Below are 23585 nucleotides of genomic sequence, written 5' to 3' on the forward strand. Positions count from 1 at the left end.
TATAATGCTATGGATCTCTATACAAGAATACTATCAGGTCTGCTCAGTTATAGGGGACTCCATCCAATATTATTATTATAAATATTATTATCATTATTAATAAATAGGATTCATATAGCGCCAACATATTACGCCGCGCTGTACATTAAATAGGGGTTGCAAATGACAGACGAATACAGACAGTGACACGGGGAGAGGACCCTGCCCCAAAGAGTTTACAATCTAGTAGGTGGGGGATGTTACACACAATAGGATGGGAGATATGTAGTGGTCGGAAGTAGTCATGCCCTACTATATATATATATATATATATATAGGTAACAAGGCATAATACTTTATTAGCATATATTTGAATCATATCTGTCCCTATATATAAAATAAATCTCTATAATACAAATCTTATGATAGGAATATGCCAGCTTGCAAAGTCCCTATAAACGGTCTAGTGCAGATTGAACTGTATATATTTATGTATGCTGTATATGTATATATGTTATGTTACCATTATTATCTGCATCGGTAGAAGTGGATGAGCACAGCATATTACCTGGCTGTGATTGTCATTAAGGCTACGTACACACGTGCAATAATTATCGTTGGAAACGAACGACTAACGACTAATTGACAATCGTTAACAAAAAAAAGTTCACAATGACACCAATAAACGAGGAAGGATGCTGGAAACGAACGACCGTCTCGGCAGATCTGACTGGGGGACGATCGTTTGCTATTGTGTGTACGGTCATTCATTAATTGTGGATTGTTCTGTGATACTTTCTCCTGTACATGTCACTTCCTGCATAGTTCAAGCAATCGTATCTAGTGTGTGTACATTATTGGTGGATTATATTTGAATGATCGTATCATTACAGCATGTACAGAATTGTGCACTATGCAATCGTTTAAAATAATTGTGCATAATCGTTGATCAGTCATTAATAATTAATTAATCGTTCCTTTAATAACGATAATTACTGCACGTGTGTACATAGCCTAATACATTTCTAGCATGGGCAGATAACTTGGAATAAGTAGTCTGATATGGATGTGATGTACGGCCACGGTGTCTTTAAGCCTGGCTGCAGGCAGGGAGGGCGGCCAGGGCTGGAGCACGTGCCAGGATGTTTTATTGCTGCTGTGGCTGGGCGGCTGGATGTGTGTGGGGAGGGGGGGGGAGATGGTTTAGATTATGCCGGGAGAAGGCAAATAGCAGCTGCTGCCCTGAAACCTGGGAAAACCACTCCCCCCGCTAGATGGATGAGTCTCACTGAAGACTGAACAATACCCGTGTATGGTCTGTGGGTGGCGCACGTGAGCTGCGCACAATGTGGTTTGCATTGCCCTTAGTTTGTGCTTAATGATATAAGGTGCATGGAATGGTGAGACCAACCAGAGACTGTGATATCATGTCCAGGTCTATACCAATGTTTCCCCACTACTTTATTATATGGGAACCCGTTAAATAACTTTCACATATTAGGGAACCCCCAATATAATTACTATAACCACAGCTCACAGTACATTAGTGTAGTGGTCAGTAGGAAGAAAGTCACCCTTATAGCTAGCCAAAAAAACAAAAACATTGTAATCATCGAAACACAAGAGATATAAATTGCTTAAGGAACCTCTAGTATCTTCTGGTGGAAGCCCAGTTGATAAACACAGTTCTATACATTTACAGTGACATGTCATATTATAAAGAGTAGAAGGTAAAAATCTAATAAATTCAACAATGAAGAACCTAAAAGCCAGTCGATCAGTCATAAAGAACAGTCTGACTGATTTACTCATTTTGATTACTACCAAGGACACACAAAGTATTCTGTGTCTCATGTCTCTGTAATTCCAATGGTGCCAAAAGGGATTGCAGCTGGGATTCTGTGGATCAGTGCTCCAGCCACCAGCAGTGGATTAGTAATAGATACACACAGAGTGACATCAAACACAATGTGCTGACATTAAATGGGATTGGTAGGTTCTATAAAATTTTGCAAATAAGAGATCACAACTGATTTTGATGTAAAATACATTCTTCTGGTCGCACTGTCTGGTCCCCTCTCTATAATGAGCAACACTTATGGAATCAAACAATTATGGAATCAAACAGCAAGTCTAAAACCACAAGAGATACATTGGTATCACCTGATGGGATGAGGTGGTGATCAGTGAAGGGCCCTCACCTGGCATTGTCAGCCCCTGTGTGTGAACAATGAAAGTGTTATCACACAACAAGTACTTAGTAATATACAAGCCACTAATGGGAGGGAGGGGACTTCAATGCACCACTAATCACTGAAGTCTATAGCCCAGCCCAGCAAACTAGATGAAGTGTCAGATTCCTGAGCATTTCTTAGCTTGAATAATACAGATAAGGGATGAATACTAAGGAAAACAGCAAAGAAATAAATGTGTAAGTGTTACCAACACTGAATTTATTATGGTTCAGGCTCAGAGCTTTTATCCCAATCCTGCCAATTCACTGACCTAGTGCAAGTGTGGAGGATGGGAGGTTATATCAGCAGACTAAACTCAATAGATGATATGCCAGAACGATCAAACATTAATATTAAACAACATACAGATAAACAAAATAAAACTGTCTGTAAAAAAGGCAGATATTCTTACATGATGATAGATTTTGCTTTTGGTATGTACATGTGACCCCCACTACTGGGAGAGGAAATAAGGGGACTCTGCAAACACACTGCATTTATAATAACTATGTACTGTACAGGTATGTAAATAGGTAAAAATTCATGGAGTCAATGTTTAAAGGTACGTTTGGTTTGCATAAAACTATGGAACCTACACTAAAAGAAATGCTAAAGCTGCCAAGTCCATCTGGTAGAAGGCTGAGCATTTTAGATGCTAATCTGGAACAAATATGCCAATAAGAAGAGTGACAGTGAAGTCAGAAGTGATCTGCACACTTGTTCTGAGTTAGTGACATAGATCAGACTAAAACCCCTAGACCAGCATCATAGCGGAAGAACCAAATAGGTCAGCAATAGCAGCTTTCATACATCCTCACTATAAAGTTTTTTTTTGTTAATATATTGTGATGGCTTTTTATAGCAAACATTTGCAATATATTATAATATAATCTTATCATGTTTAATTACTAATAGCTTTGTTTTATCATAAAAAGTAATTTAATAATTATGTATTAAAATAACTTACCTCACTGTTGTATGACAGCAAACTGAGAATACATGGAGGATAGCTGGACTTATAAATTGGAAATTGGCTGATTGTGAGGGGGTACACAAGGGGTGTCTGTGTTATAGGTGAAAGTTGAGTACTCTTCCAATGTGATTTTGAATTGTATAAGGAACATATTGTATATTATCTATACAAATTATGTTCCTTTTGGAAATAATAGAAACCCAATGTTGCAAGGAAAAAAATGTTAGCTACTTGCCAGTCGACTAGATATAAATCAAAACTTGTTACAGATAATTTCTATAGATGTATTTATTAATATTTAGAAAATCTGCATTTGGATATCTACAATTAAGAACATCTGCATGAAGTGCAAACATTTATCTCCTGGGGACAGAATTGCCTTTGAGTTGGTTATGAAAGCTACAAATGTTTAAAGAGGATTTACTTGATGGGATTGCCTAAACCAAATATACTAGAAGTATGAATACAAACCTAAAGATATTGTGAAATCACAGCCTAAGCACTTGTGGATGATATTCTGAAGATGCTAGTGTAAAGTACACTGAGTTTTATCACATAGGTAGTTTTAGCACAGATCACACAAAAACACAGCCTTGGGGCTGTCCATGTCTCAAAGGTTTGTAATGCCGGCGCTTGTTTTATTTTTCTCCTATGTGGCCTTAACTTCCTAAGCAACAGGAACAAAGTCAGACACTTAGCTGCTCCAGATAAAATCCAATAAGGCTTCATGGTGAGAGCAGACAAGGAATTCCCTGTAAACCCCAGGAGTGTTGGAGACTGTTCATTTTCTATGAGGTGTATTACCAATTCCCAAAGGTTCAGATATAGAAGAAAGAAGATTTATCACTTTAGTATGATTTACTAAAAAAATGTAAGCGATTTTCCCTTTTTTAAACAAATAAATACATTTAATCTGTTATATGTCAATCATCCAATTGAATACAGGGAATTTTTCAGTTTTTTTATTCCTGTGCACATAATTAGATGTTAGCAATGACACTTTACTAGGACTTTCTGAAGTTGGAATCCTGGCTGGTCTGACTTCTCTCAGGATATAAAAAAGATATAGGATCCAAGCTAGCTGTGCAGCCTGCTTCTGTTATATTTCCATTTTTAACTTTGTCTTTGAAATTTTTTTTGTACATTGGAAATGCTAATTAGCAAAACTTAAGGGTGAGAATAACCACCTGGTACAAACAGTATCATGGTCCTATACTGTTCTTCCAGGCTCCCCATATGATCTATAGAAATACACATTTAAAACAAGAGCACAGTCAGTGTAATACTGAATTAGTGCCGCTGTGCTTGCCAAAGATTGCCTTTCGAGATGATAGAATAGCATTCTGGTGTTTCCCTTTTCACTCATCATTAATAGTTCATTTTAGCATTATCTCCATTTTACATTCTCACAAGCATCACACATTAACAAAACAACAGGTCAATGTATGGCAGAGAATTATCCAAGACAAGCCAGATATCTTCAAAATAATACAATATTCCGTTTTATTAATACAAATAGAACTTCCACAATAGGAAGAAAGGAGTAAGAGCACATTTGTACATCTTTGGCATCATAACAATTTCGTACCCAAACGAAATATAAGTTACAATCTTATTATACAATTATATTCAATATGAACATCTCCTATTTACAAAATAATAGTGCATTCTCACTACAAAATGAGGGCTTTCTATTTGCAGCTAATTGTCTTTCTAAATGAAAGTTGTCCAGTATGGTCCCTAGTGCAGTCCAGTTACCAGGGTCTCCACACAGAGTCTGAAGTGATTGATGGCATGATAGAGGGTGATACGGCAGCTGGCACTCCATTGCCCACACTGGTGTTGGTGTAGAGAGGGATAACAGGTCCGCTGTGTGGGAAGGCTGGATTGGTGATCAGGAAGGCAAACTGTCCATCTGAGGCTGGCACTAGCTGAAAGCCACCATAGACTTTGGCAGCTTCAACTGGCGGGCCACCCTTCTTGCAGGGAACCCCACCCATGGGAGTGGGACTGCCCTGCGGGATGCCTGCAGACAGCTGCACCAGTGGCTGGCCAAACGCAGGGTGAGGGGTGCCAGCACCAGCTGGAATCTGAGGCTGGGCAGGGAAATTCATGGCATTGATTTGATTCATGCAGTTGGCCAGATGTCCCAGGAGACGGGTCCGGACATCAGTTTTGACTCCTTCACAAGTAGAAAGGAATCGGGTGACTTCGTTCATGCACTCACTGAATCCAGCTCTGTATTTGCCCAAAACAGTGGGGTCTGTGCTGATAGCAGCTGCAAGCAAAAAAAAAGACACACGGTTACATCACTGAAGACCGGACAGAGAAGATTAATGGACTAATGCTGTAGCAGCCAATATCAGCCTTTTGGTAAATGTATAAGTTGGGTGCATTAATGTATAGACTATATGTGAATCAAATCAGTTTTTAGCATCCTGCGGATCCAAACTGGCGGATGATCCCCCCTTCACCCCCTCCCCAGCAGTAACATAAGCTCCACATAGAAACTATAAATAAGCCCAGACCGTGGGAAAGGCAGTGAGAGCCAGCCCAGTAGAATGTATCTGAATGCCATTCAAACCGCAGGCGGAAGTCTGGAAGAGATCAGCCAGAAAGGGAAGGAGGGGGGAGAACTCACCAGTCATCTGAACTCTCTGCAAGTTCCGGAGGTGCTTCACTGTCATCTCCAAAATATCAGCCTTCTCCAGCTTGGAGTGCCTTGAGCTCTGCAAAGCAAATCCAACATTTAATGTTCTGATCAACAGGTCACAATGTCAGCAAGTGTCACAGAATGCACTAGATGCATGGACTATATCTAAGCAATATGCATTATAGAACATGTACATATATTGGGTAACATTGTAAATCTGATTTTAGGAAGAAGGAAATGTGTATATGTGATAATAATTACCATTAGTGTAAATGTGATGATAATAATCATGTCATTCTGATAAAGATATATGGCAGTGTATAATAGAGAAACATGAATGCCCACTTACATCTTTTTTCAAGGCATCCAGGATGAGGGTCTTCAGCTGGCTCAGGCTCTCATTAATTCTTGCTCTCCTCCTTTTCTCCATGATAGGTTTGGATGACTGTAATAGAAGAAGCTCGGTCAGTGTCATGCTGGCTACATAAGTATAAAATGCTCCATTCTATGTGCACTCTCCAGGCACACTATTTACCTTTCTGTGCTCAGAGGCAGTTTTGGGTTTATCCGGGGTACTTGTCATGCTGGCCGGGGTGGCAGCCACAGGAGAAGAGGAATTTTTCTCCATCATGTCAGCTGGCATCTTCCGGGGTCACACAATGTATTCCCCAAATGTCTGAAATATTCCGCTATGTGTGAGAGAAGGAATCCAGGAATAGAGCAGCGTGCAGGCTGTGTCCTGTATGGAGAGACTTGTACAGCTCCTGCACTGCCTGGCTGGGTGCCTGGATACTAGTGACTGCCCTTTCCTTGGCTCCGGCTTTATATAGCACCGACAGCACGCGAATGGCTAGTGTGAAACTTCCAAACTTACTTTCCCACAGTAACTTTCAGCCAATGACAGACAAGCACACGCGTGGGCTGCAACACGCCATTGGCTGTCAGGCGTGTACACGGGAGGCCAATGATAAGCCCTGGAGGAGGTGAAGGGCGGGGTCTGATAGCGACATGTCAATCAATTTAACTCTTTGTGAACCTAATGTTGGTTTTCTTATCACTTCTTATCCTTCAGCAAGTGAAATAAAAATGCTGTTTTATGTATGAGAAAAAATTTTTAAAATATGATTTAATATCACAGCATCATTAAATGGTAAATTATTATATTATAATTGGTAAATTATAGTTTAATGGCTGGGACCAAGATGAGAATTTTTAACTTTAAATCATGTCATTGTAATCTGATAAACTGTTCAGCATTGTACAGATCCTAGTTATGTCACACATGGACAGATATTGGAGCTTGCTAGGTGTGGATGCTTTTTATCACAAAGTTAATGGATACAAAGGACTGAGATAAAAGTCTGATGGAAACTGTTGTTACATTGTTATTATATTCCTCATGGCATGTATAATCCCAAGGTGAACCGATACCTGGACAGAAGTGCTGCACTCCATACAGATGATCAATAGGGAATGTTGCAGGTCCAATTAATAATATTATTATTAGACAGGATTTATATAGCGCCAACATATACGCAGCGCTGTACAATAAATAGGGGTTGCAGATGACAGTCAGATACAGTGACACAGGGGTAGGAGAGGACCCTGGCCAGAAGAGCTTACAACCTACTAGGTGGGGTAATTAAAATAAATGTACAGAGATATACACAGATGAATACACACCGGGCTGGTGATTGGTGTGCAGGACACGGCCGCGGTGTCTTTAAGCCTGGCTGCAGGCAGGGAGGGCGGCCAGGGCTGGAGCACGTGCCAGGATGTTTTATTGCCGCTGTGGCTGGGCGGCTGGATGTGTGTGGGGAGGGGGGGAGATGGTTTAGATTATGCCGGGAGAAGGCAAATAGCAGCTGCTGCCCTGAAGCCTGGGAAAACCACTCCCCCGCTAGATAGATTAGTCTCACTGGAGAGTGGTATCTGAGGCGTCTATAGGTGGCGCTGCAGAGCTGCTCAGAGTCACAGTATAGTAGAGAATAGCGGGCGATGGGTTCGCTCTTGTTCACCTGTGGCATGTCTGTGTGTGTACAATAACATGGCCAGGGTGCATGGGATAAGAATAGTGCATCCTCATCAGATCCTACACCTGACACTCATACACAGAATACTGAAAGCTGTACAGTGCAGTCTGGCACAGCAGCTGCTAACATCCCTGAACATGGCTGTGTGCAGACTGGCAGCGAGGTTGCTAGTAGTTACCCCTCTCCCACACCAGTTACCCACTGCCTCAGGGTTACATGTGCCATCTATCTGCAGCAGCAGCCCCATAAAGAATGAATGGGGGTTCAGTACCGCTCCCTGCTGCGCAGCTGGAAAATCCACAAATGCCAGTTATTTAGGGAACCAGTGCTGCATTGCCAGTGACCAAGCAGTTTATAAAGTGCCAGACACCATCGCTGTGCAAGATCTCTAAACTCCTGCTGCAGGCCTGAACCTGACCTTAAAGGGGAAGTAAACTAAGAATAACAAAAATCACACTTACCTTTATTCCCACAGATCCCTTGATGGCACTGGTTCTTCCCACGTCCTTCTCGTCCCGAAGCGCCGGGTGCCACCATCTTCCACTTTCTTCTTCAGTCTTCTTGCTACATCACCCGATCTCACACTGCGCAGGTACCAGATTGAGTGACGTAACCCAAAATCAGGCATGCACATAAGGGGCAGCCAGAGCCTACTGGGATGCATGACCATTAAGTCTTGATCGCCGCGGCTACCCTTCAATGTAAAGTAAAAATGTTGAGTTTAGGTACGCTTTAAGGCATGGCATGTCTCACCCCTGTGGGGTCACCGGTCCCAGCAGCACTGACACATCCTCTGTAGTGCTCAAGCCAGCAGTGCTGTGGATTAGGTGGCCTTGAGGGGATGCTACATGTAGGATATGTTCATGGCAGCTCAATAGAGAAAAGGGATGGCAGTGAGTGTTTCAGTACTGATGCCCTGGGTGAGAGGTAAATAGTGTCTGACAGGGGGCAGTTATTTGGGATCAGTGAATAATGGCTACATCTAGGGCTGTGTATAACACTGACATATAGGAGATCACTGGCAGAAAGCACAGATAATCTGCAGGTGACACTGCCATGCCCCCCGGCTCTATGATGAGGAATATGAATGGAACCAGTACAGATAAGTGTTGTCATTTGATGGGATGAAGTGATAATAGGTGAAGAGCCCCTCACCTGCCATTGTCAGCCCCTGTGTGTGAACAATGAATGTGTTATCACACGACAAGTACTTGTGACACCACCAATATACATCCACTAATAGGGGAGGGGACTTCAATGATCACTCACTAATTACGAGTATCACTTAGCTGCATTCCACATTCAGCATATAAGTGCTAAAACTAAACAACAAAGAGAACCTGTCAGATGGAAGAGCTTCCACTGCTGAAGGTGCAGACCCGCAGCCGTCACCCCAATCCTGCCAGGTCAGTGACCTAGATCATAGGTGTGGGATGGGGGTGCAGACACCAGGTCAGTGACTCATTGGTAATATTGGATGATATTTGGCTAATTCATGGATTAGTCATCGTTTCTGCCTATTAGAGCTCTGTATCCAGAAGTGAAGATGTAATATCATTACCATACCAGGGATGGGCACAATCAGCCCGGCATTGCCAGAACCACATGCTTAGCCTCTCCTTGGCAGTGTGTGTGTGTTGGAGCAGCCCAGCCCCCAGAAACCCAGCATAAAGTTCCTCAGAACCACAAATGCCTGTAAAAGGGGGTTGAATTGCTACCAATTGTTCCTTTGGTAATCCTCAGTGGTACCACTTGTGTGATCCAGGTAAGATTCACCACACAACTCATGGCGGTGCAATGCCCCAGGATTTGTGGTGCGCTTAGCAGCTCTAATAGATAGCATGCTACCCGTGTGTGGTAATATAGAGGTACATGTGACCCGTATGGGGTGATTTAGATGTACATGTGACCCGTGTGGGGTAATATAGAGGTACATGTGACCCATGTGGGGTAATATAGAGGTACATGTGACCCATGTGGGGTAATATAGTGGTACATGTGACCCGTGTGGGGTAATATAGTGATACATGTGACCCGTGTGGGGTAATATAGTGGTACATGTGACCGGTACATGTGACCCGTGTGGGGTAATATAGTGGTACATGTGACCCGTGTGGGGGGTAATATAGTGGTACATGTGACCCATGTGGGGTAATATAGAAGTACATGGGACCCGTGTGGGGTAATATAGAGGTACATGTGACCCGTGTGGGGTAATAAAGTGGTACATGTGACCCGTGTGGGGTAATATAGAGGTACATGGGACCCGTGTGGGGTAATATAGAAGTACATGGGACCCGTGTGGGGTAATATAGAGGTACATGTGACCCGTGTGGGGTAATAAAGTGGTACATGTGACCCTTGTGGGGTAATATAGAGGTGTAAGGAGCCCTCACTGTGCAGCCAGTTGCAGCTATGACCCATGGAAGGTGTATGAGTAGCATTGTACAAGGAGGTATTTATTCTATATCATGTGCTCATTGTGCACTGCAGTGTGTGGCAGACATGAAGGACCATGGAAGAAGGTGTCACTATGACACGGTTGTGGTATGAGCACGGCTCCCGGGCACTGTGTAGCAGACATGCCTACAGGCGGTCACAGTCACGAGTCACAGTCGTACCGCTCGTTGCGGTAAAGCTGCCTCAGGCCAGCACTTCCTGCTCAGCAGCGCTCTGGCGGACACGTGGCGGCCTCACAGCTGGGGGCGGCCCCCCCGCGGCGCTCCTCATGCCTCAGCACGTCCCGGTGTCAGCGGCAAGCCGGCCGGATAAAGGCGCCTCCCCTCCCCCCCACCGCGCGCCAGAGTGCGCCCTGCCTGGCTGTGAGGAGGCTGCGTTCAGCTCCCTCCAGTCACCAGCACAGCAAGAGGACCTGTCACTGCCACCACATACTGAACAATGTCTGTACATTCATTTCAGAAAAAGCTATGGCTGCTTCAGAAGGTGACACATTCCCTCTCACCAGAAGAAACAATTTAGCTTTTATTCACAACCCCCCAAAGTGCAGGGAAGGGGTCACTCTATGCTGTGCTGCAATACATGGCTGCTGGAGCTGTGGTGTGGTGTGGTGTGGTGTGTTATTCACATATTTAGCATCAACAAAGGAGTTGTTGCAGGTTTTTCCTTGCTAGGCTTGCCATCACGCCTTGAAGACTAGTTGTATACCTCCATGTGAGCGTCTCCATTTTCTACAGCTTTCAGCCACCTTCCGACACAAGCCTCTCCGTCATTTTGCAGCATCTTTTCCCCGACCTCACTGCAGGCCGTGCGGATTCTTTCCTCGTGATGTGGCAGGATACCGGGCTTGGTTGCATACACCCTGCTTTTCAAATAGCCCCACAAAAAAAGTCACAAGGTGTAGGGATGTTGGAGCAAAGTGACGGCCATAAAGCTCAAACTTGCGCTGAACTGCAGTCGAGAACTGAAAAACTTCTTGCCAGACGGCAATTTTGCAACGCTGCTCCAATGTCAATTGGCGAGCCCATTGTTAAGGGAATGATACGCTTACAAAAACTTCAAGGCCTAAGTTGTCATAGGCTGAAAGCCTTATGTCTCTCTGAATGATACCTGGAATGAATGAGAATAAAGGAAATGTGCGGTGACTTTTAGGACACACTATACAATATGTGATCACTGAAACTCAGGGACATTACTAGCAACACATCCTAGGGAGAATGCTGCTCTCATCTGTGTTACTTTTAGCTGTGAAAGTCTACAAAGGTGATCACTTATTATTTGTGAACGATACGGATTAAAATTAACTAAGAGTGACCTCAGATGGCCCTGTGCCAGTGGGAAGAATGGCGTCCTCCTGTGCCAGTGGGAAAAATTGCGTCCTCTTATGTGAGTGGGAAGAATGGCGTCCTCTTGTGTCAGTGGGTACACTGAGGAATGATACCCTCACATGGGTGGCAGGATTTATGCTCCTGTGTTAGTAGAAGTAATGGTTCCTATAGTGGTCAGTGGGGGGATAAGTACCCCTCTGTCCTTAGAAAAAGTGTGGAATAGTGCTCAGAGGAATGGTCCCCAATGGTGTAGGTAAACCCCCTCTAAATAGTATTAGATTTCATTCACACTAGGTATTTAGAGGGACATCACAATGCACCCCATCTGATCAAAAATTGTACGTGCCTCAGTTTTGGTAGCACATCATGCTGCAATGTATTGCATCCCACAGTAGTATCATAAAAAGCTTTGCAGAAACCAAAGGGCCTGTAGGAAACCCATGCAAACACGGAGAGAACATGCAAACTCAATGCAGACATATTCCTGACTAGGATCTGAATCTGGGACCCCAATACTAGAAGGAGAGAGTCCTACACGTTGATCTATCAGGGGAAATATGATTTCATTTTCCACCTGAGATGCACAAATTAGATCATTCTGATCCGAAGTCTATGTGAGTTTCCGATGTTAGAAAAAGACATCATTGAGTGAAAGGATTGTAAAATGGTAAGATTAAGGATTTATGTGCCCAAAGTGTTCATTATGAGAAGCCATGAAAATATGGTAAGCTAAGGGGCAGTGATATGGGGAAAGCAAAAACTGCAAAAGAGGTGACCATAGGCGGTGTTTATGGGAAGCCTATTAGGTGTAAAGGAAAGATATGGTGTTTTTTATACATATTTTTATTTGTATGTGTTATCATTAGAGCTGGAAATCAGAAGAATCTGCAAAATAAAGTTTTGAGTCAGGTAAAACAGAAAGTGAATACACTATACATTTACAACTTGTACTGAATTTAGTGCCGTATCTGCAATGTAACCTTGGCCCAGAAGGGAAATCCAGTCTCCAGAAAATATTAAAGAAAATGCACATGCCAGTCATAAATAATCCATATTTGTATAAATATAATCTCCGGCCTTACATTCAGTCTTGAACAGTTGTACAGGCATCTCTCCTAAGGGAAGTCAGATGGATCCCAACTAATTTCCTGAATGATGGCTATCTAGTATTATCTAGTCTTACTGCTCATAGTCCACCCTTTGCATTTATTACATTTTATTTGTTTTAATTGTGGAACATTACATGTGTGGGCATTACTTAGAGTGGTCTGCAAACAAAACAGTTTCCCTGGGATGATAATTTGTGAGAGGAGTACTGGGGTCCTGTGATATTTCCTGGAAGTTATGTTAAGTACCTCACCTACCCCTCTCACCAGTCATGATCTGCCTGCAACGAAGCACAGAGAACCAACGATATCTTCAGGTCTAAAATAAAATATGTAGTAAAAGGAAAAGGAAAAACCATAGCAAGTCAAAATCTAAGCAGATGAAACATCAGCTCTAGTTTCAATCTCCATCACACACTGCATAGTTATGTACACACTATGACATGAGATATATAACTAGAAAAAGAGAATAATAACAATTCACTTGCAAAATGTATTCCATTCTAACATATCTGTCTCGTATAAGCTGATAATAATCATTGCTTATTTCCCTTTCCTCCTCCTGTGTGATTGTTACTGTGATTGTATCTGTCACTTGCAGCTAATATTTATTGTACATCACTGCGTAATGTTGGCGCTATATAAATACAGTTTAATATTAATTTCTCAACACATTTATTGAGTGCATGACAAATTCCTTGAACTAAATTGCTTTACAGAATCTTTCTTGTACAGAGCTCTGTGTTCTATCCAATCCATCATATTTCACAACCCAGGATTTATTATTTTATTAGCTCTCTGCTTGACTAACTTTCTCACACTCTGTTTCTCACTGACTGCCAGCAAACCTTGAGTCATCCGACCAAGAAACACTCCAAACTCTGTTCAAAGGGCTTTTTTTTTGTCTAAAGAATACAAAAAGAAAAGAAAAAAAAGAAATGGTTTTCCTTCTTCCTCAGTATCTGATCTGCACCTGTACAGAACCAGTCCCACACATATCACCTTTTCAGAGACCGTGAGAAAAAAGTCAGGGAAGAGGAACTGTGGTGTGTTTAGAAAACACAAAGACATCCTATCTATGGCCACGTGTGTCCCCATCCATCAGCACAACGAAAGAAACAAATTCAGGATTTACAAACCACAAGGGATGGCAACAGTTCACTCAGAACAGAAACTTTCAGTTTTCCTATTAACCAATTCACCAACAAACTCTTCAACATTGTAAAACCTTTTTCCATTGTAAAACCATTAATAAACTTTTCATAATGACAGAACTGAAATAACCTTCATCAGCTGGGTCAAAAACTTTCCATTGATCATAGAAGTATCTGACAGTTTTTATTAAGATTGAATTTGGGAGCATGTATTCTTTACTCTTTTCTTCACTTTTCTTCTGATGGATCGTGAATCAGTGGTGGTAGTTTGATTAATTGATTATCAATTGGCAATCAACATTGATCTTAAACAGGTTGAATAAATTAAACACCGATAAATACTGACATCTTGTATCTTTTGGGGGTCTTTTTGATATGGATCCCCTTCCAGATAGTTCCAAGCTCTGTTCTCCCCGACCTACTGTGGGGTTTTACCATTCCCTTTAGTAGTACCTTTACCTTCTGTTGCACTCCATAACATAAACTAAAGTCCATTAGGTAGATTGGGTTATTTTCCCAATGCCTATGGAAGTTGTGCAGATTCTTGATCTCCAGGGCAGAGACTTCTACCACTACCAGACTTCTCAAGAAACAAGACACTACCATTAGTACATGTCTATCTTGTCATGTTTTGGAACCATTTATACTCTTTTTCCACACAGACTTTATTGTCATGTTGCAGTTCTGTCTTTTAATATTGAACATCCAAATATTTGTCTATAATGTTTGTCTACATTTTTTTACTTTTTATACATTGGGTTTTTTTTTTCATTTTGAAAGAAGAAGTCTATGTTATGTAATAAAGAATAAACAGGAAGATATCTGTCTTTTTCTTTGTTGTTATTGTATACAATATTAGTCATGTTGCTTCTTTCACAGCTTCAGCCTTCTGAAAAAGTTAAAACTGCAATATTGAGCAGCTGCACTATATATAAGGCATCCATAGGTCATCTCTCTTGTGTTGTGCTTCTTACTGTGTAACTCCTTCTAATATAATATACTTCTGGATAACTCAGCTGACCCGTGCACACCTGAAGCAAAGCATAACCTTTAAAGGCTCCTTTCTCTTTACCATATGAATATTTTTGCAAAAACTAAAATGGAAGCGTGCTATTGGAAGCAATGTGCCAACCTATTTGCAGACAAAAGGAAAAGTAGAAAAGTAGTGGTAAAAACAAAGTACATGCACAATTAACAAAAACATTTTGCATTTTACTTCATCCAAGTCTGTGTATCTGAGGATGTGACAGGACAGGAGTGTCTATTTTTATTTGTCTACATATTTTGTGTCCCTCACATCTTTTTAATCTTCTCTAAATGTGTTCAGTGAAAAAACTTATGTTCCCCAACCTGCATATTGAATATACAAGTTCCTAAATTGTACTCTGGATTAGGCAACACTGCGATTAAAACTGAAAACGTAAGCTAGAACCTATTTGAACCTTATTATTCACTGACACTGGTCCTTAGATCTGGTACATGATTTTCGCATTATTGTATCCACCACTTAAAATAATACCTCGTGCCTGGTCTGTAGGCAGAGACTCATCAGTATCCATTATTGTTAAACTATGTACAAAAGTGTTTTATAAGCAATAAAAAGATGATATCAATAATAATGTAACAACACTCAATAAGGTCCTAATCATAAATACGGCTGTTAGGAGGGTTATCGCTGGCTGTGAAAGTGTCATTCTAAAAGTCAGGATATTAGAAGTCAAAAATTTATGGGCATGTTCAGCAAACTGTATGAAAGATTTGCAAACATACTATTCAATGCTAAAGGGATACACTTATCCACATGTAGGAATGGGGTTTCTGTTTAATTCAGTTTTAGGCCTATATGCATTTTCCTAATACACATGGATATAGGAAAAAGCAAACTTCAATAGCAGCAATTTACTCCATTCTGTGTTGCAGTGTTGTTTGAAAAAGCCACATCTGCCTCATTGTGTTGTGTTGGAATACTTTTGTTCTTTCATGTCAAATAAATAAAAATACTATTAGTCCAAAACACATGTAAGCATGGTTATGTGTATTAATGCATGCATTTTGTTTGTTTGTCCATGCACTATTCTGTGGAACTTTTACTTTGGCTCCAGAAAAGATTTGACTTGCAGTTGTTAGGGAAGGATTTTTCTTATTTGCAGTAGAATTCATATCTGCTGACTGGGGATTTCTAAGATGTGTAGCCCTCATCTAAATGGCGAGGCTACCAAGAATCAGAAAGCAAGGACACGGAGATTCATAAGTGCCAAGCACATGGAATGGCACAGGAAGCAGGGCAATGTAATGGTGTCATTCCTTAAAGGCTAGTTCAGACAGGTGCAGAGCTTGTGGTGCTGTTATGGATTCTTCATATCCACAAAGTGTACCAGCAAGTGAGACACTACATGAAGTTCAGTATAGCAGGTTTTTGCAAGCTTTTAGATTTGACTGGCTGCTAGGAGGTAACATCAGCATCCAGGAGTGGCTTCTTTTTCCTGCTGCTTCTATAAACCTAAATTGGTGCAAACACCAAGAAGAACCGAACCCATGACACTCACCTATCCCCATTTTGTTGCAGATAGTCACAATCTTTCTTCCTCTTTTCTTCGTGGAGATGATCTTTGGCCATTTTTGGCCAGGATGTTATAATATTGTATACAATGTAATATATTGTGCAAGCGCACAAAAGTTTACTTATTCCCAGAGCACACAAGGAAAACTGAAATTGAAACAGAAAAATTGTGTTTTCCCCGGCAAGCAACCATGGGTGGTGATCAGGCTGGTATGAACAACCTGTCCCTTTCTGCAATAACCACCACCTTAGTCACCAATATTCAAAGTGGGACTTTGGAAATGCTTATGCTACACATAAAAATGTGTTTTAAGATATACCTCAATACATTGTATCCCTGCTGTGTTCAGGAGGTGCAGAACAATGCAATGATGTGTGGCTGCTGTCCTAGTATGCATTTTGGTTATTTGCAGATTCCAGTAATATCCCACAATTGCTGTGATACAAACATCTTCCTAATCCCTCAACAGGTTATACAGTCCATGTTGGTAAGAACCAAAAAACCAAAGAACCCATTTAAGTACAGCTAAACTATGATAAATATAAATCATAAAGACTGAGATATATAAATAAATATTATGAACCATTTTGAGTCCTTTCAAAACTAACTAGGCATTAGGAATTAGAGTGGCATCCACAAATTGAGACTTTTACTTTTTTCTGCTGTAGGCCAGATGTGATATTGTAACAAAGCCCGTAACATTACTTTGTGACACACTGTGCTTTTTTATTGGCAGAAATAATTACAATGCTTTGTCTGTTACGATCCACAGTAATGGATAGTTAAACAAGTAGAAGTAATTATGGTCATTCTCCTTGACCTCCCATTCCCTTTAAAACTCTCATAAAACAACACAACTGAATTTTAGATTTAATATCATAAATAACAGTTCATATTCCAGGAATGGATTGTGTGGTGTGAATCAGATCCTGCATTGTCACATGGGAGTGAGAAGAGATAAACTAAAACCAGATAAGGAAAGGTTTCAAAATAAAAGGAAGTTGACATTAATACTGTGCAAGACAAGCATTTTATTCATATCAAGGAGCAAGAGCTTATCATAGAAGTATGGAAGTCAGTCTTATGTACTTTAAAGGTGCAGTCCCACACCACAGTCTGACACAGGAAGAAAAAACATAGTCACAATTGTCACCATATTTAGAAAGCTCTACACAGAACCAGGAGTTTTGTCACTGGAGGCAATTGTTAGTGATCTTCTTGGGTGGAAATTTTGTGTCCATACAGGTCTCCACAACATCATTTAGTGAGTCCTGCTTGACCTCCACCACCCTCCCCACTCTATAGAGCTGAATAGTTTGCACAGCAATCACTTGTAAAATTATCTCCCCAAACAACCTCTAACAATTGTTTCAGGTAATAATAATTGGGCGTCTGTAAAACTTTGGAGAAAAGCACACCGTGCAAACATTTAGGGATGTTTACTGATGTTGCTGACGACATACCACTGGAACATTTGGTGATACAATTTCACCTATTTCTGGAGGTCACAAATGTCTTCAATAAATAGAAGCTGGTGCAATAAAGTTTCCAAAGATTGATGTATTGTTTTTGGTACTCCAATTTGGTAATACAGACTTTATAATACAGTGTTAAAGAGAAGATACCATAAGCACAAGGAACAACCAGATCTCCTCCTATAATTCTCAGTGATATTGTCAATCTATACCAACTTAAACTGCAAGTAAGATTTAGAGGGCTACCAGACCTTGAGTTATAATCCATCGACCCTGGATCATGCTGTCCGCAAAGTGTAAAGAGAAGATCTCAAAACCAAAGATGACAATGAGATCTAACATCTCATATAATTCCCAGTGATATATTTGTCTATCTATATCCAACTCAAGCTGCAGGTAGGCGTTAGAGTGCTAAAAAAATTCCAGGAATAATCCATCAACCCTGGTTGTGTTCTATTTGCAAAGTGAGCTATTAACTTTTAGACTTAGTACACACTTACCTTCATATTTATATTCAAATTAAACAATCAGATGTGAAGTGATCTTATCAGCTAAATGATCATAAGCAACCAATTTTCCAGTAGAGCAATCATGTTGGAAAATATAGTTTAAAAAAATATTGTACAAATGACCAATATAATCTGATAAGAATTTTGGTAAATTTCCAATGGGTGATCCAGAAAACAATAGATCTGGTCCAGAATTGAAAACATTTGTTGCCTAATAGCAATTGATTTTTAGGAAATTAATTCCGGGTTTGCTGGATCACCCAAGTTCTCCCATGATAATCTATCTTCTCCAGTCTCAGAGAGCTTTAGTAAATTAGGCCCAAAAAGTCTGGTATTCTTTCCCAGAAAAAGGAGGAACCTTTTGCATACTATTTTGTTTCAGTCAGATATATCAGATATGATTACTTGAACTGTATATAATACATTTATCTCAGTATATGTGTGTCTGGTTTACTCATGACATTTAGACTTTTTAGGCCTCCATACTATAGATGCTGGAACAGACACAGGGTCTGCTGTTTCTATAGTTAGTCCCTGAGGTGTGACCAATATTATTGATTCCCATATTAAGGTGTCCATAATGACTGTGAACAGTACCATGTCATGTCTGTACATGTCCGCCTCACTTTCTGTATTCTTCCTGGTATAATAGCAGGTGAGGCCAATAAACAAGGTGAATTTCTTCACAATCAATAAGCTGCAATAAATCAGCGTAAGACACTATGTTAAAGCACACTTATGCATAGCCATGTACAATTTATGAGCATATAAAGCAGACAATGCATGTTTCAAATGTTGCCGTCACACGTGTGCCTGGCCATGGTGGGTCAGGTGAGACAGCTGGTATTCAGTCAATAAGGCGTAATCTCTGGCTTGTGCAGCATCATGGTAAGCTACTATCTTTACTGGCGGCTGTCAAAGCTGAACCTCCATAAAGCCATAAAACAATTTCAGGACTGAAGTACGTGGGAACATATGAGATAGCAGGATCCCAGCGCAATCAACAACCAAAGTATCTACACAGAGTTAATAAGTAAATGTTTGTGTACTTATTTCATGATAAGGCAATGCAAACTCTGATCTATACATAGAATGCTATGGGGAGAGGCTACAATGACGTGATCATCAGCCTTTGAAAAAATGCCACCAAGATTCCTAATGTTGGCCATAGACTTACTAGAGCAGCCCCTTGTGCGTACATGACCAACTATCTGTCTGCAAAGTTCTTCACAATTTAAAAGGTTGTTTCTGATGATCTTACAAGTGATTGGAAAGGGTAGGGCAACCCCTGGTAGGAGGCTGATCCTGGCTAAGTGGTAGAATACAGTGCCTAGGTATTGGTTTTATTTACTGGCTGACTGGCTGCACATATTGGGCCAGTGGCCATCCATCACTAAAATCAGTTGACCATTATCTCACGCGCAAATTAATTGTTAATTTTGGTTATGTATACATTTATATAGTGTCAAAAATTACAAAATATAAATATATAAATACAAAATATAATAAGCATAAAGTCAATCTCATTCGTTTGCCACTTACATATTTCTTTAACCAAAAAATTGTTTTTCATTTTCATAAATTTTAATTTTTTTTTGTATTATAAGTAAAATCATTGGTAGTAATACCATAATGTAAAAACTAGAGTAGGAGATGTTAGGGAAATATGAACATGCTAACATATCTGACACATTATGGTTATTCAGTTCATCATACCTACAAAGGCTAGACTGTTTTATACATCCACCCTATTTGTTATTTAACTATTTGTGTTTGTCCTATTTTAAAAATATCATCTGTTCTTTTCAGTTTATTGTTTTATTAGGATTTATTATTGGTGAGCTGAGAACAAAGGAATATAGGAAGAAGCATGCCAAAGACAAGCTGGAGGAAGTATGCTGGTATTTCTTTCCTCCTCTGAGTATGGCTGCAATGGACAGCTGATATGGAGCATGCCGGAATATAACTTTGTCAATGAAGCAATGAGGCTGTGTTTGGACTGGCCCAGTCTCTGTGTGATTGCATGGTGGAACGAGTGTGTTGTGTTGAGAGTAACTTTGGATATCAGTATTCTTTTACTACTACTGTCAAAAGTTCTAAAAGAAGCCTACAAGAAGTATACTATCGTCATATGTAAATTCTCATTTTCTGCTTCAAGAGAGATAATCTATGCATATAGTATACTGTATATAAATGTGTCTATTCATTTATACAGTGAGGGAAACAGAGAAAGAGATAACATGATGGGGAGAACATTGCTTGGGGCACTCATTGGAACAGTGAATACAAAACCAATGTACAATGAACTTCCAGCTCACAATGTAAACTAGGACCACATTGTACATGATGGACATCCATGTATAACATAGATTTGGGTATCATGTTCAAATGTACCACAGAGATGTATTCTTTTTCTAAGTAATATCTCTTTAGTAAATCAGGTCCAAGTTTCTTTTTTTTAGGACAAATAATATTGTTCTGGCACCCAGTACAATGCAAACAGTGCAATGGGTCATCAGTCTGGCTCTGAAGAGTAGTGACTGGCACACACAGTTACCTACAATGATTTATAAGTAGTTTGTTCACTTGTGTCATGAGGCCTGTATTTACTTAAACCTCAGAGGGTTGTGTCAGTGAGAAAGAATTTATTATACACCATTGTTTGCTTGTATAAAAAGGTCTCAAAACAGGCATGAGGAGAACTTTATACAAACTTTGGACTGTTAACCTTTTCAAAACACTGCTTTGGACTTTTGTAATGGAGAATTCTTAACAGAACTCTGCTGATCGGGGGGCTGTAATAAAGTCATATACTTTTTTTTTAAATTTAAAGAGCTGAGCTTTAAGTTGTAACTATTAATGTGCAGGTACTGTTGTACATGAAGTATTTCCTCCCACCAGACAATGCATGATTACTGTACTGAACGTCATTAGTCAGAAAAACTATTACTTTATCTTGCTAAGATTTAATTTCACTTTGTTACTGAGGACTGACTCTCTCTGACTTCTAGGTTAAACTTGCTCAACTGTTAATCCATTAGAATTGAAATTACCTGTACTGAGATTTCTGATTGAAGAACTGATGTTGACATTATACATTTAACTGTTTTCAAGTTGGAGTTATAAAAAAGATCAAATGCAGAAGTTAGTGGTTCTGATTCAAGAAGATGGAATCAAAATACTTGGTTAGTATGCAGTAGAAACATCCAGTCTCTTTACCTATTATTGCTGTAGTTTTTTACTGGTTTCATTTGAGTTTAATAAATAAATAATACCTGTATTGAAGCTGGCAATTTAAATCCCAAATATTAGGTGACCAATTGAACAATGTGTTGTAGATTGCTTTTTTTCAAATAATGACTTTCGATCATGTTTGGTGATTAAAAGAGGTTGCCTGAAAGTTGCAACACATATGGGCAGCTTTAGTTTATTTCCAAACATTATTGTGGCAGTATGTTTAAAAAATCCAAATAAAATACTATTTCTAAGAGTTGGAAATTCTGTGTATATTTACTATTTTCTAAGCCCTGTTTAACATATCAACCTAGGAAGACCACTTCTTTGTAAATAACAGCATTTTATGTTGGAGGTTAGTTATCAGCAGGGAAGGATAACTGCATACAGATAATATTTTCACACCAAGCCTTAGGTAAAGCAGCTGGTTAAGTGCAGGGTAGGGCTTGGAGAGATAAAGGCAGTTAGCTAGAGACCTATGGATTTCATAGGCAGTGTTGCAATGTAAATGATTAAAGTCAGACTGCAAGAAAAGGCTTTATCTCCCCTGTGTGTTCTCCATTACACCTGACAAACATACACGGCTCACCTGAAAAAAGAGCAAACCTCATCTACTTTCCCGTGGGAATTGAACTTTGTTGGGATAACCCCTGAACTTGGCTGCTTCTACCTGTAAACAGAAGTAAACTATTCCCTTATGATGTTAGTGGCATGGTGTCCTTTTTATTGAGACAAGATTAAAGCTTTTTTTTGGATGACAAAAAGGCAGGTGGACAATTATATGTTTTAATGTGTATTGCCAAACCTAGGGGGACACATCATTACACAATATGGGCTCCCAGTACTATATGACTGAAAATCCTCACATTCACAGTTTTGAAAGAATAACACCCCCACAAACTAGAATGGTTAGCAGAGGGAAATGTGGGTGGGCATTCTTCAGGTGTGATTGTAGCAAGCAAAAGACCTAATATTTTAATTTATGGGTTCCTTTTACCTAATGATAAATTATGTCATATTGGTGAAAACTTTTTTGATGCCAATACATATGCATTAAGGCTGACCTGTGGGTGAACAGTATTCATACCATATTAAAGAAGTATCATATCCATCACTATTGACCTATATTTCAGAGATCCTTTTTATAGTGAGTCTGTTTCCATCAGGTTAAGGGTTTATTATGGTGAAAGAATACATAATTTGTACGTCATTAAAGAAACTCAATGATTTCCGGCATTTTCCCTGAAAAATAAAGTAAACTTGCATGTATGTTGTATGTAAAAAGTGTATTCATGAATTTGTGTGTTTGTATGAGTTCACGCAATATATTCTCCACTGTTTTCCAGCTGATTATATACACACTACTGTAGGCCAAGATGTACCACTTTATGAACATATTACCTGGTCATACCAATACCAATACCAAAGTTCCACTAGCAGAGGAGTAGTCTGAAGTTTGGCTTTTTTCTTTTGAAGGTTCACAGAGTTGCTAAATGTATTACTTTTTGACAATGGTCCATGATCACTCTCTTTTAAACCAAATCAACTTTTCTCTTTCTTGCAAATATGCAAAATGCTGTAACCTGTAGTATCTGATCATCAGTTATATTTACATATACTATACACCATGTACTCTACACCAGACAGAGAAGTATGGCATTATACTCTTTGGTGCTGTCCTATCAAAAAGCACATATCAATACAAAAACGTACAGTGACGCAAATGACATACAGATAAAGGAAAGTGAGAAAGGGACAGAAGAAAGAGACAAAAAGAAAACGGCTCTATGTTTTTTCATTTCTTAACATTTAAATGGCATTTCCATAAAATCAGCAGCAGTATTCCGTTGGGATGTATATGCAGTATCCAGTGTGCAGACAAACTAACA

The 23585-nt window shown here is 39.9% G+C and overlaps 1 protein-coding gene across 1 annotated transcript; it reads right to left on the reverse strand.

Moving 5' to 3' along the window:
- Positions 1–4661: 4661 nt before the first annotated feature.
- Positions 4662–6673, reverse strand: HES1 (hes family bHLH transcription factor 1). The gene is made up of 4 exons (XM_072408214.1): positions 6375–6673; positions 6189–6284; positions 5828–5915; positions 4662–5464 (listed from the first exon to the last, which is right to left on the reverse strand). Exons 1-4 carry the CDS (start codon positions 6480–6482, stop codon positions 4941–4943), a joined length of 816 nt encoding a protein of 271 aa, XP_072264315.1. The 5' UTR covers positions 6483–6673; the 3' UTR covers positions 4662–4940.
- Positions 6674–23585: the final 16912 nt, after the last annotated feature.

This window comes from Pyxicephalus adspersus, chromosome 4 (assembly GCF_032062135.1).
Source record: "Pyxicephalus adspersus chromosome 4, UCB_Pads_2.0, whole genome shotgun sequence".
Classification (NCBI taxonomy): Eukaryota; Metazoa; Chordata; class Amphibia; order Anura; family Pyxicephalidae; genus Pyxicephalus; species Pyxicephalus adspersus.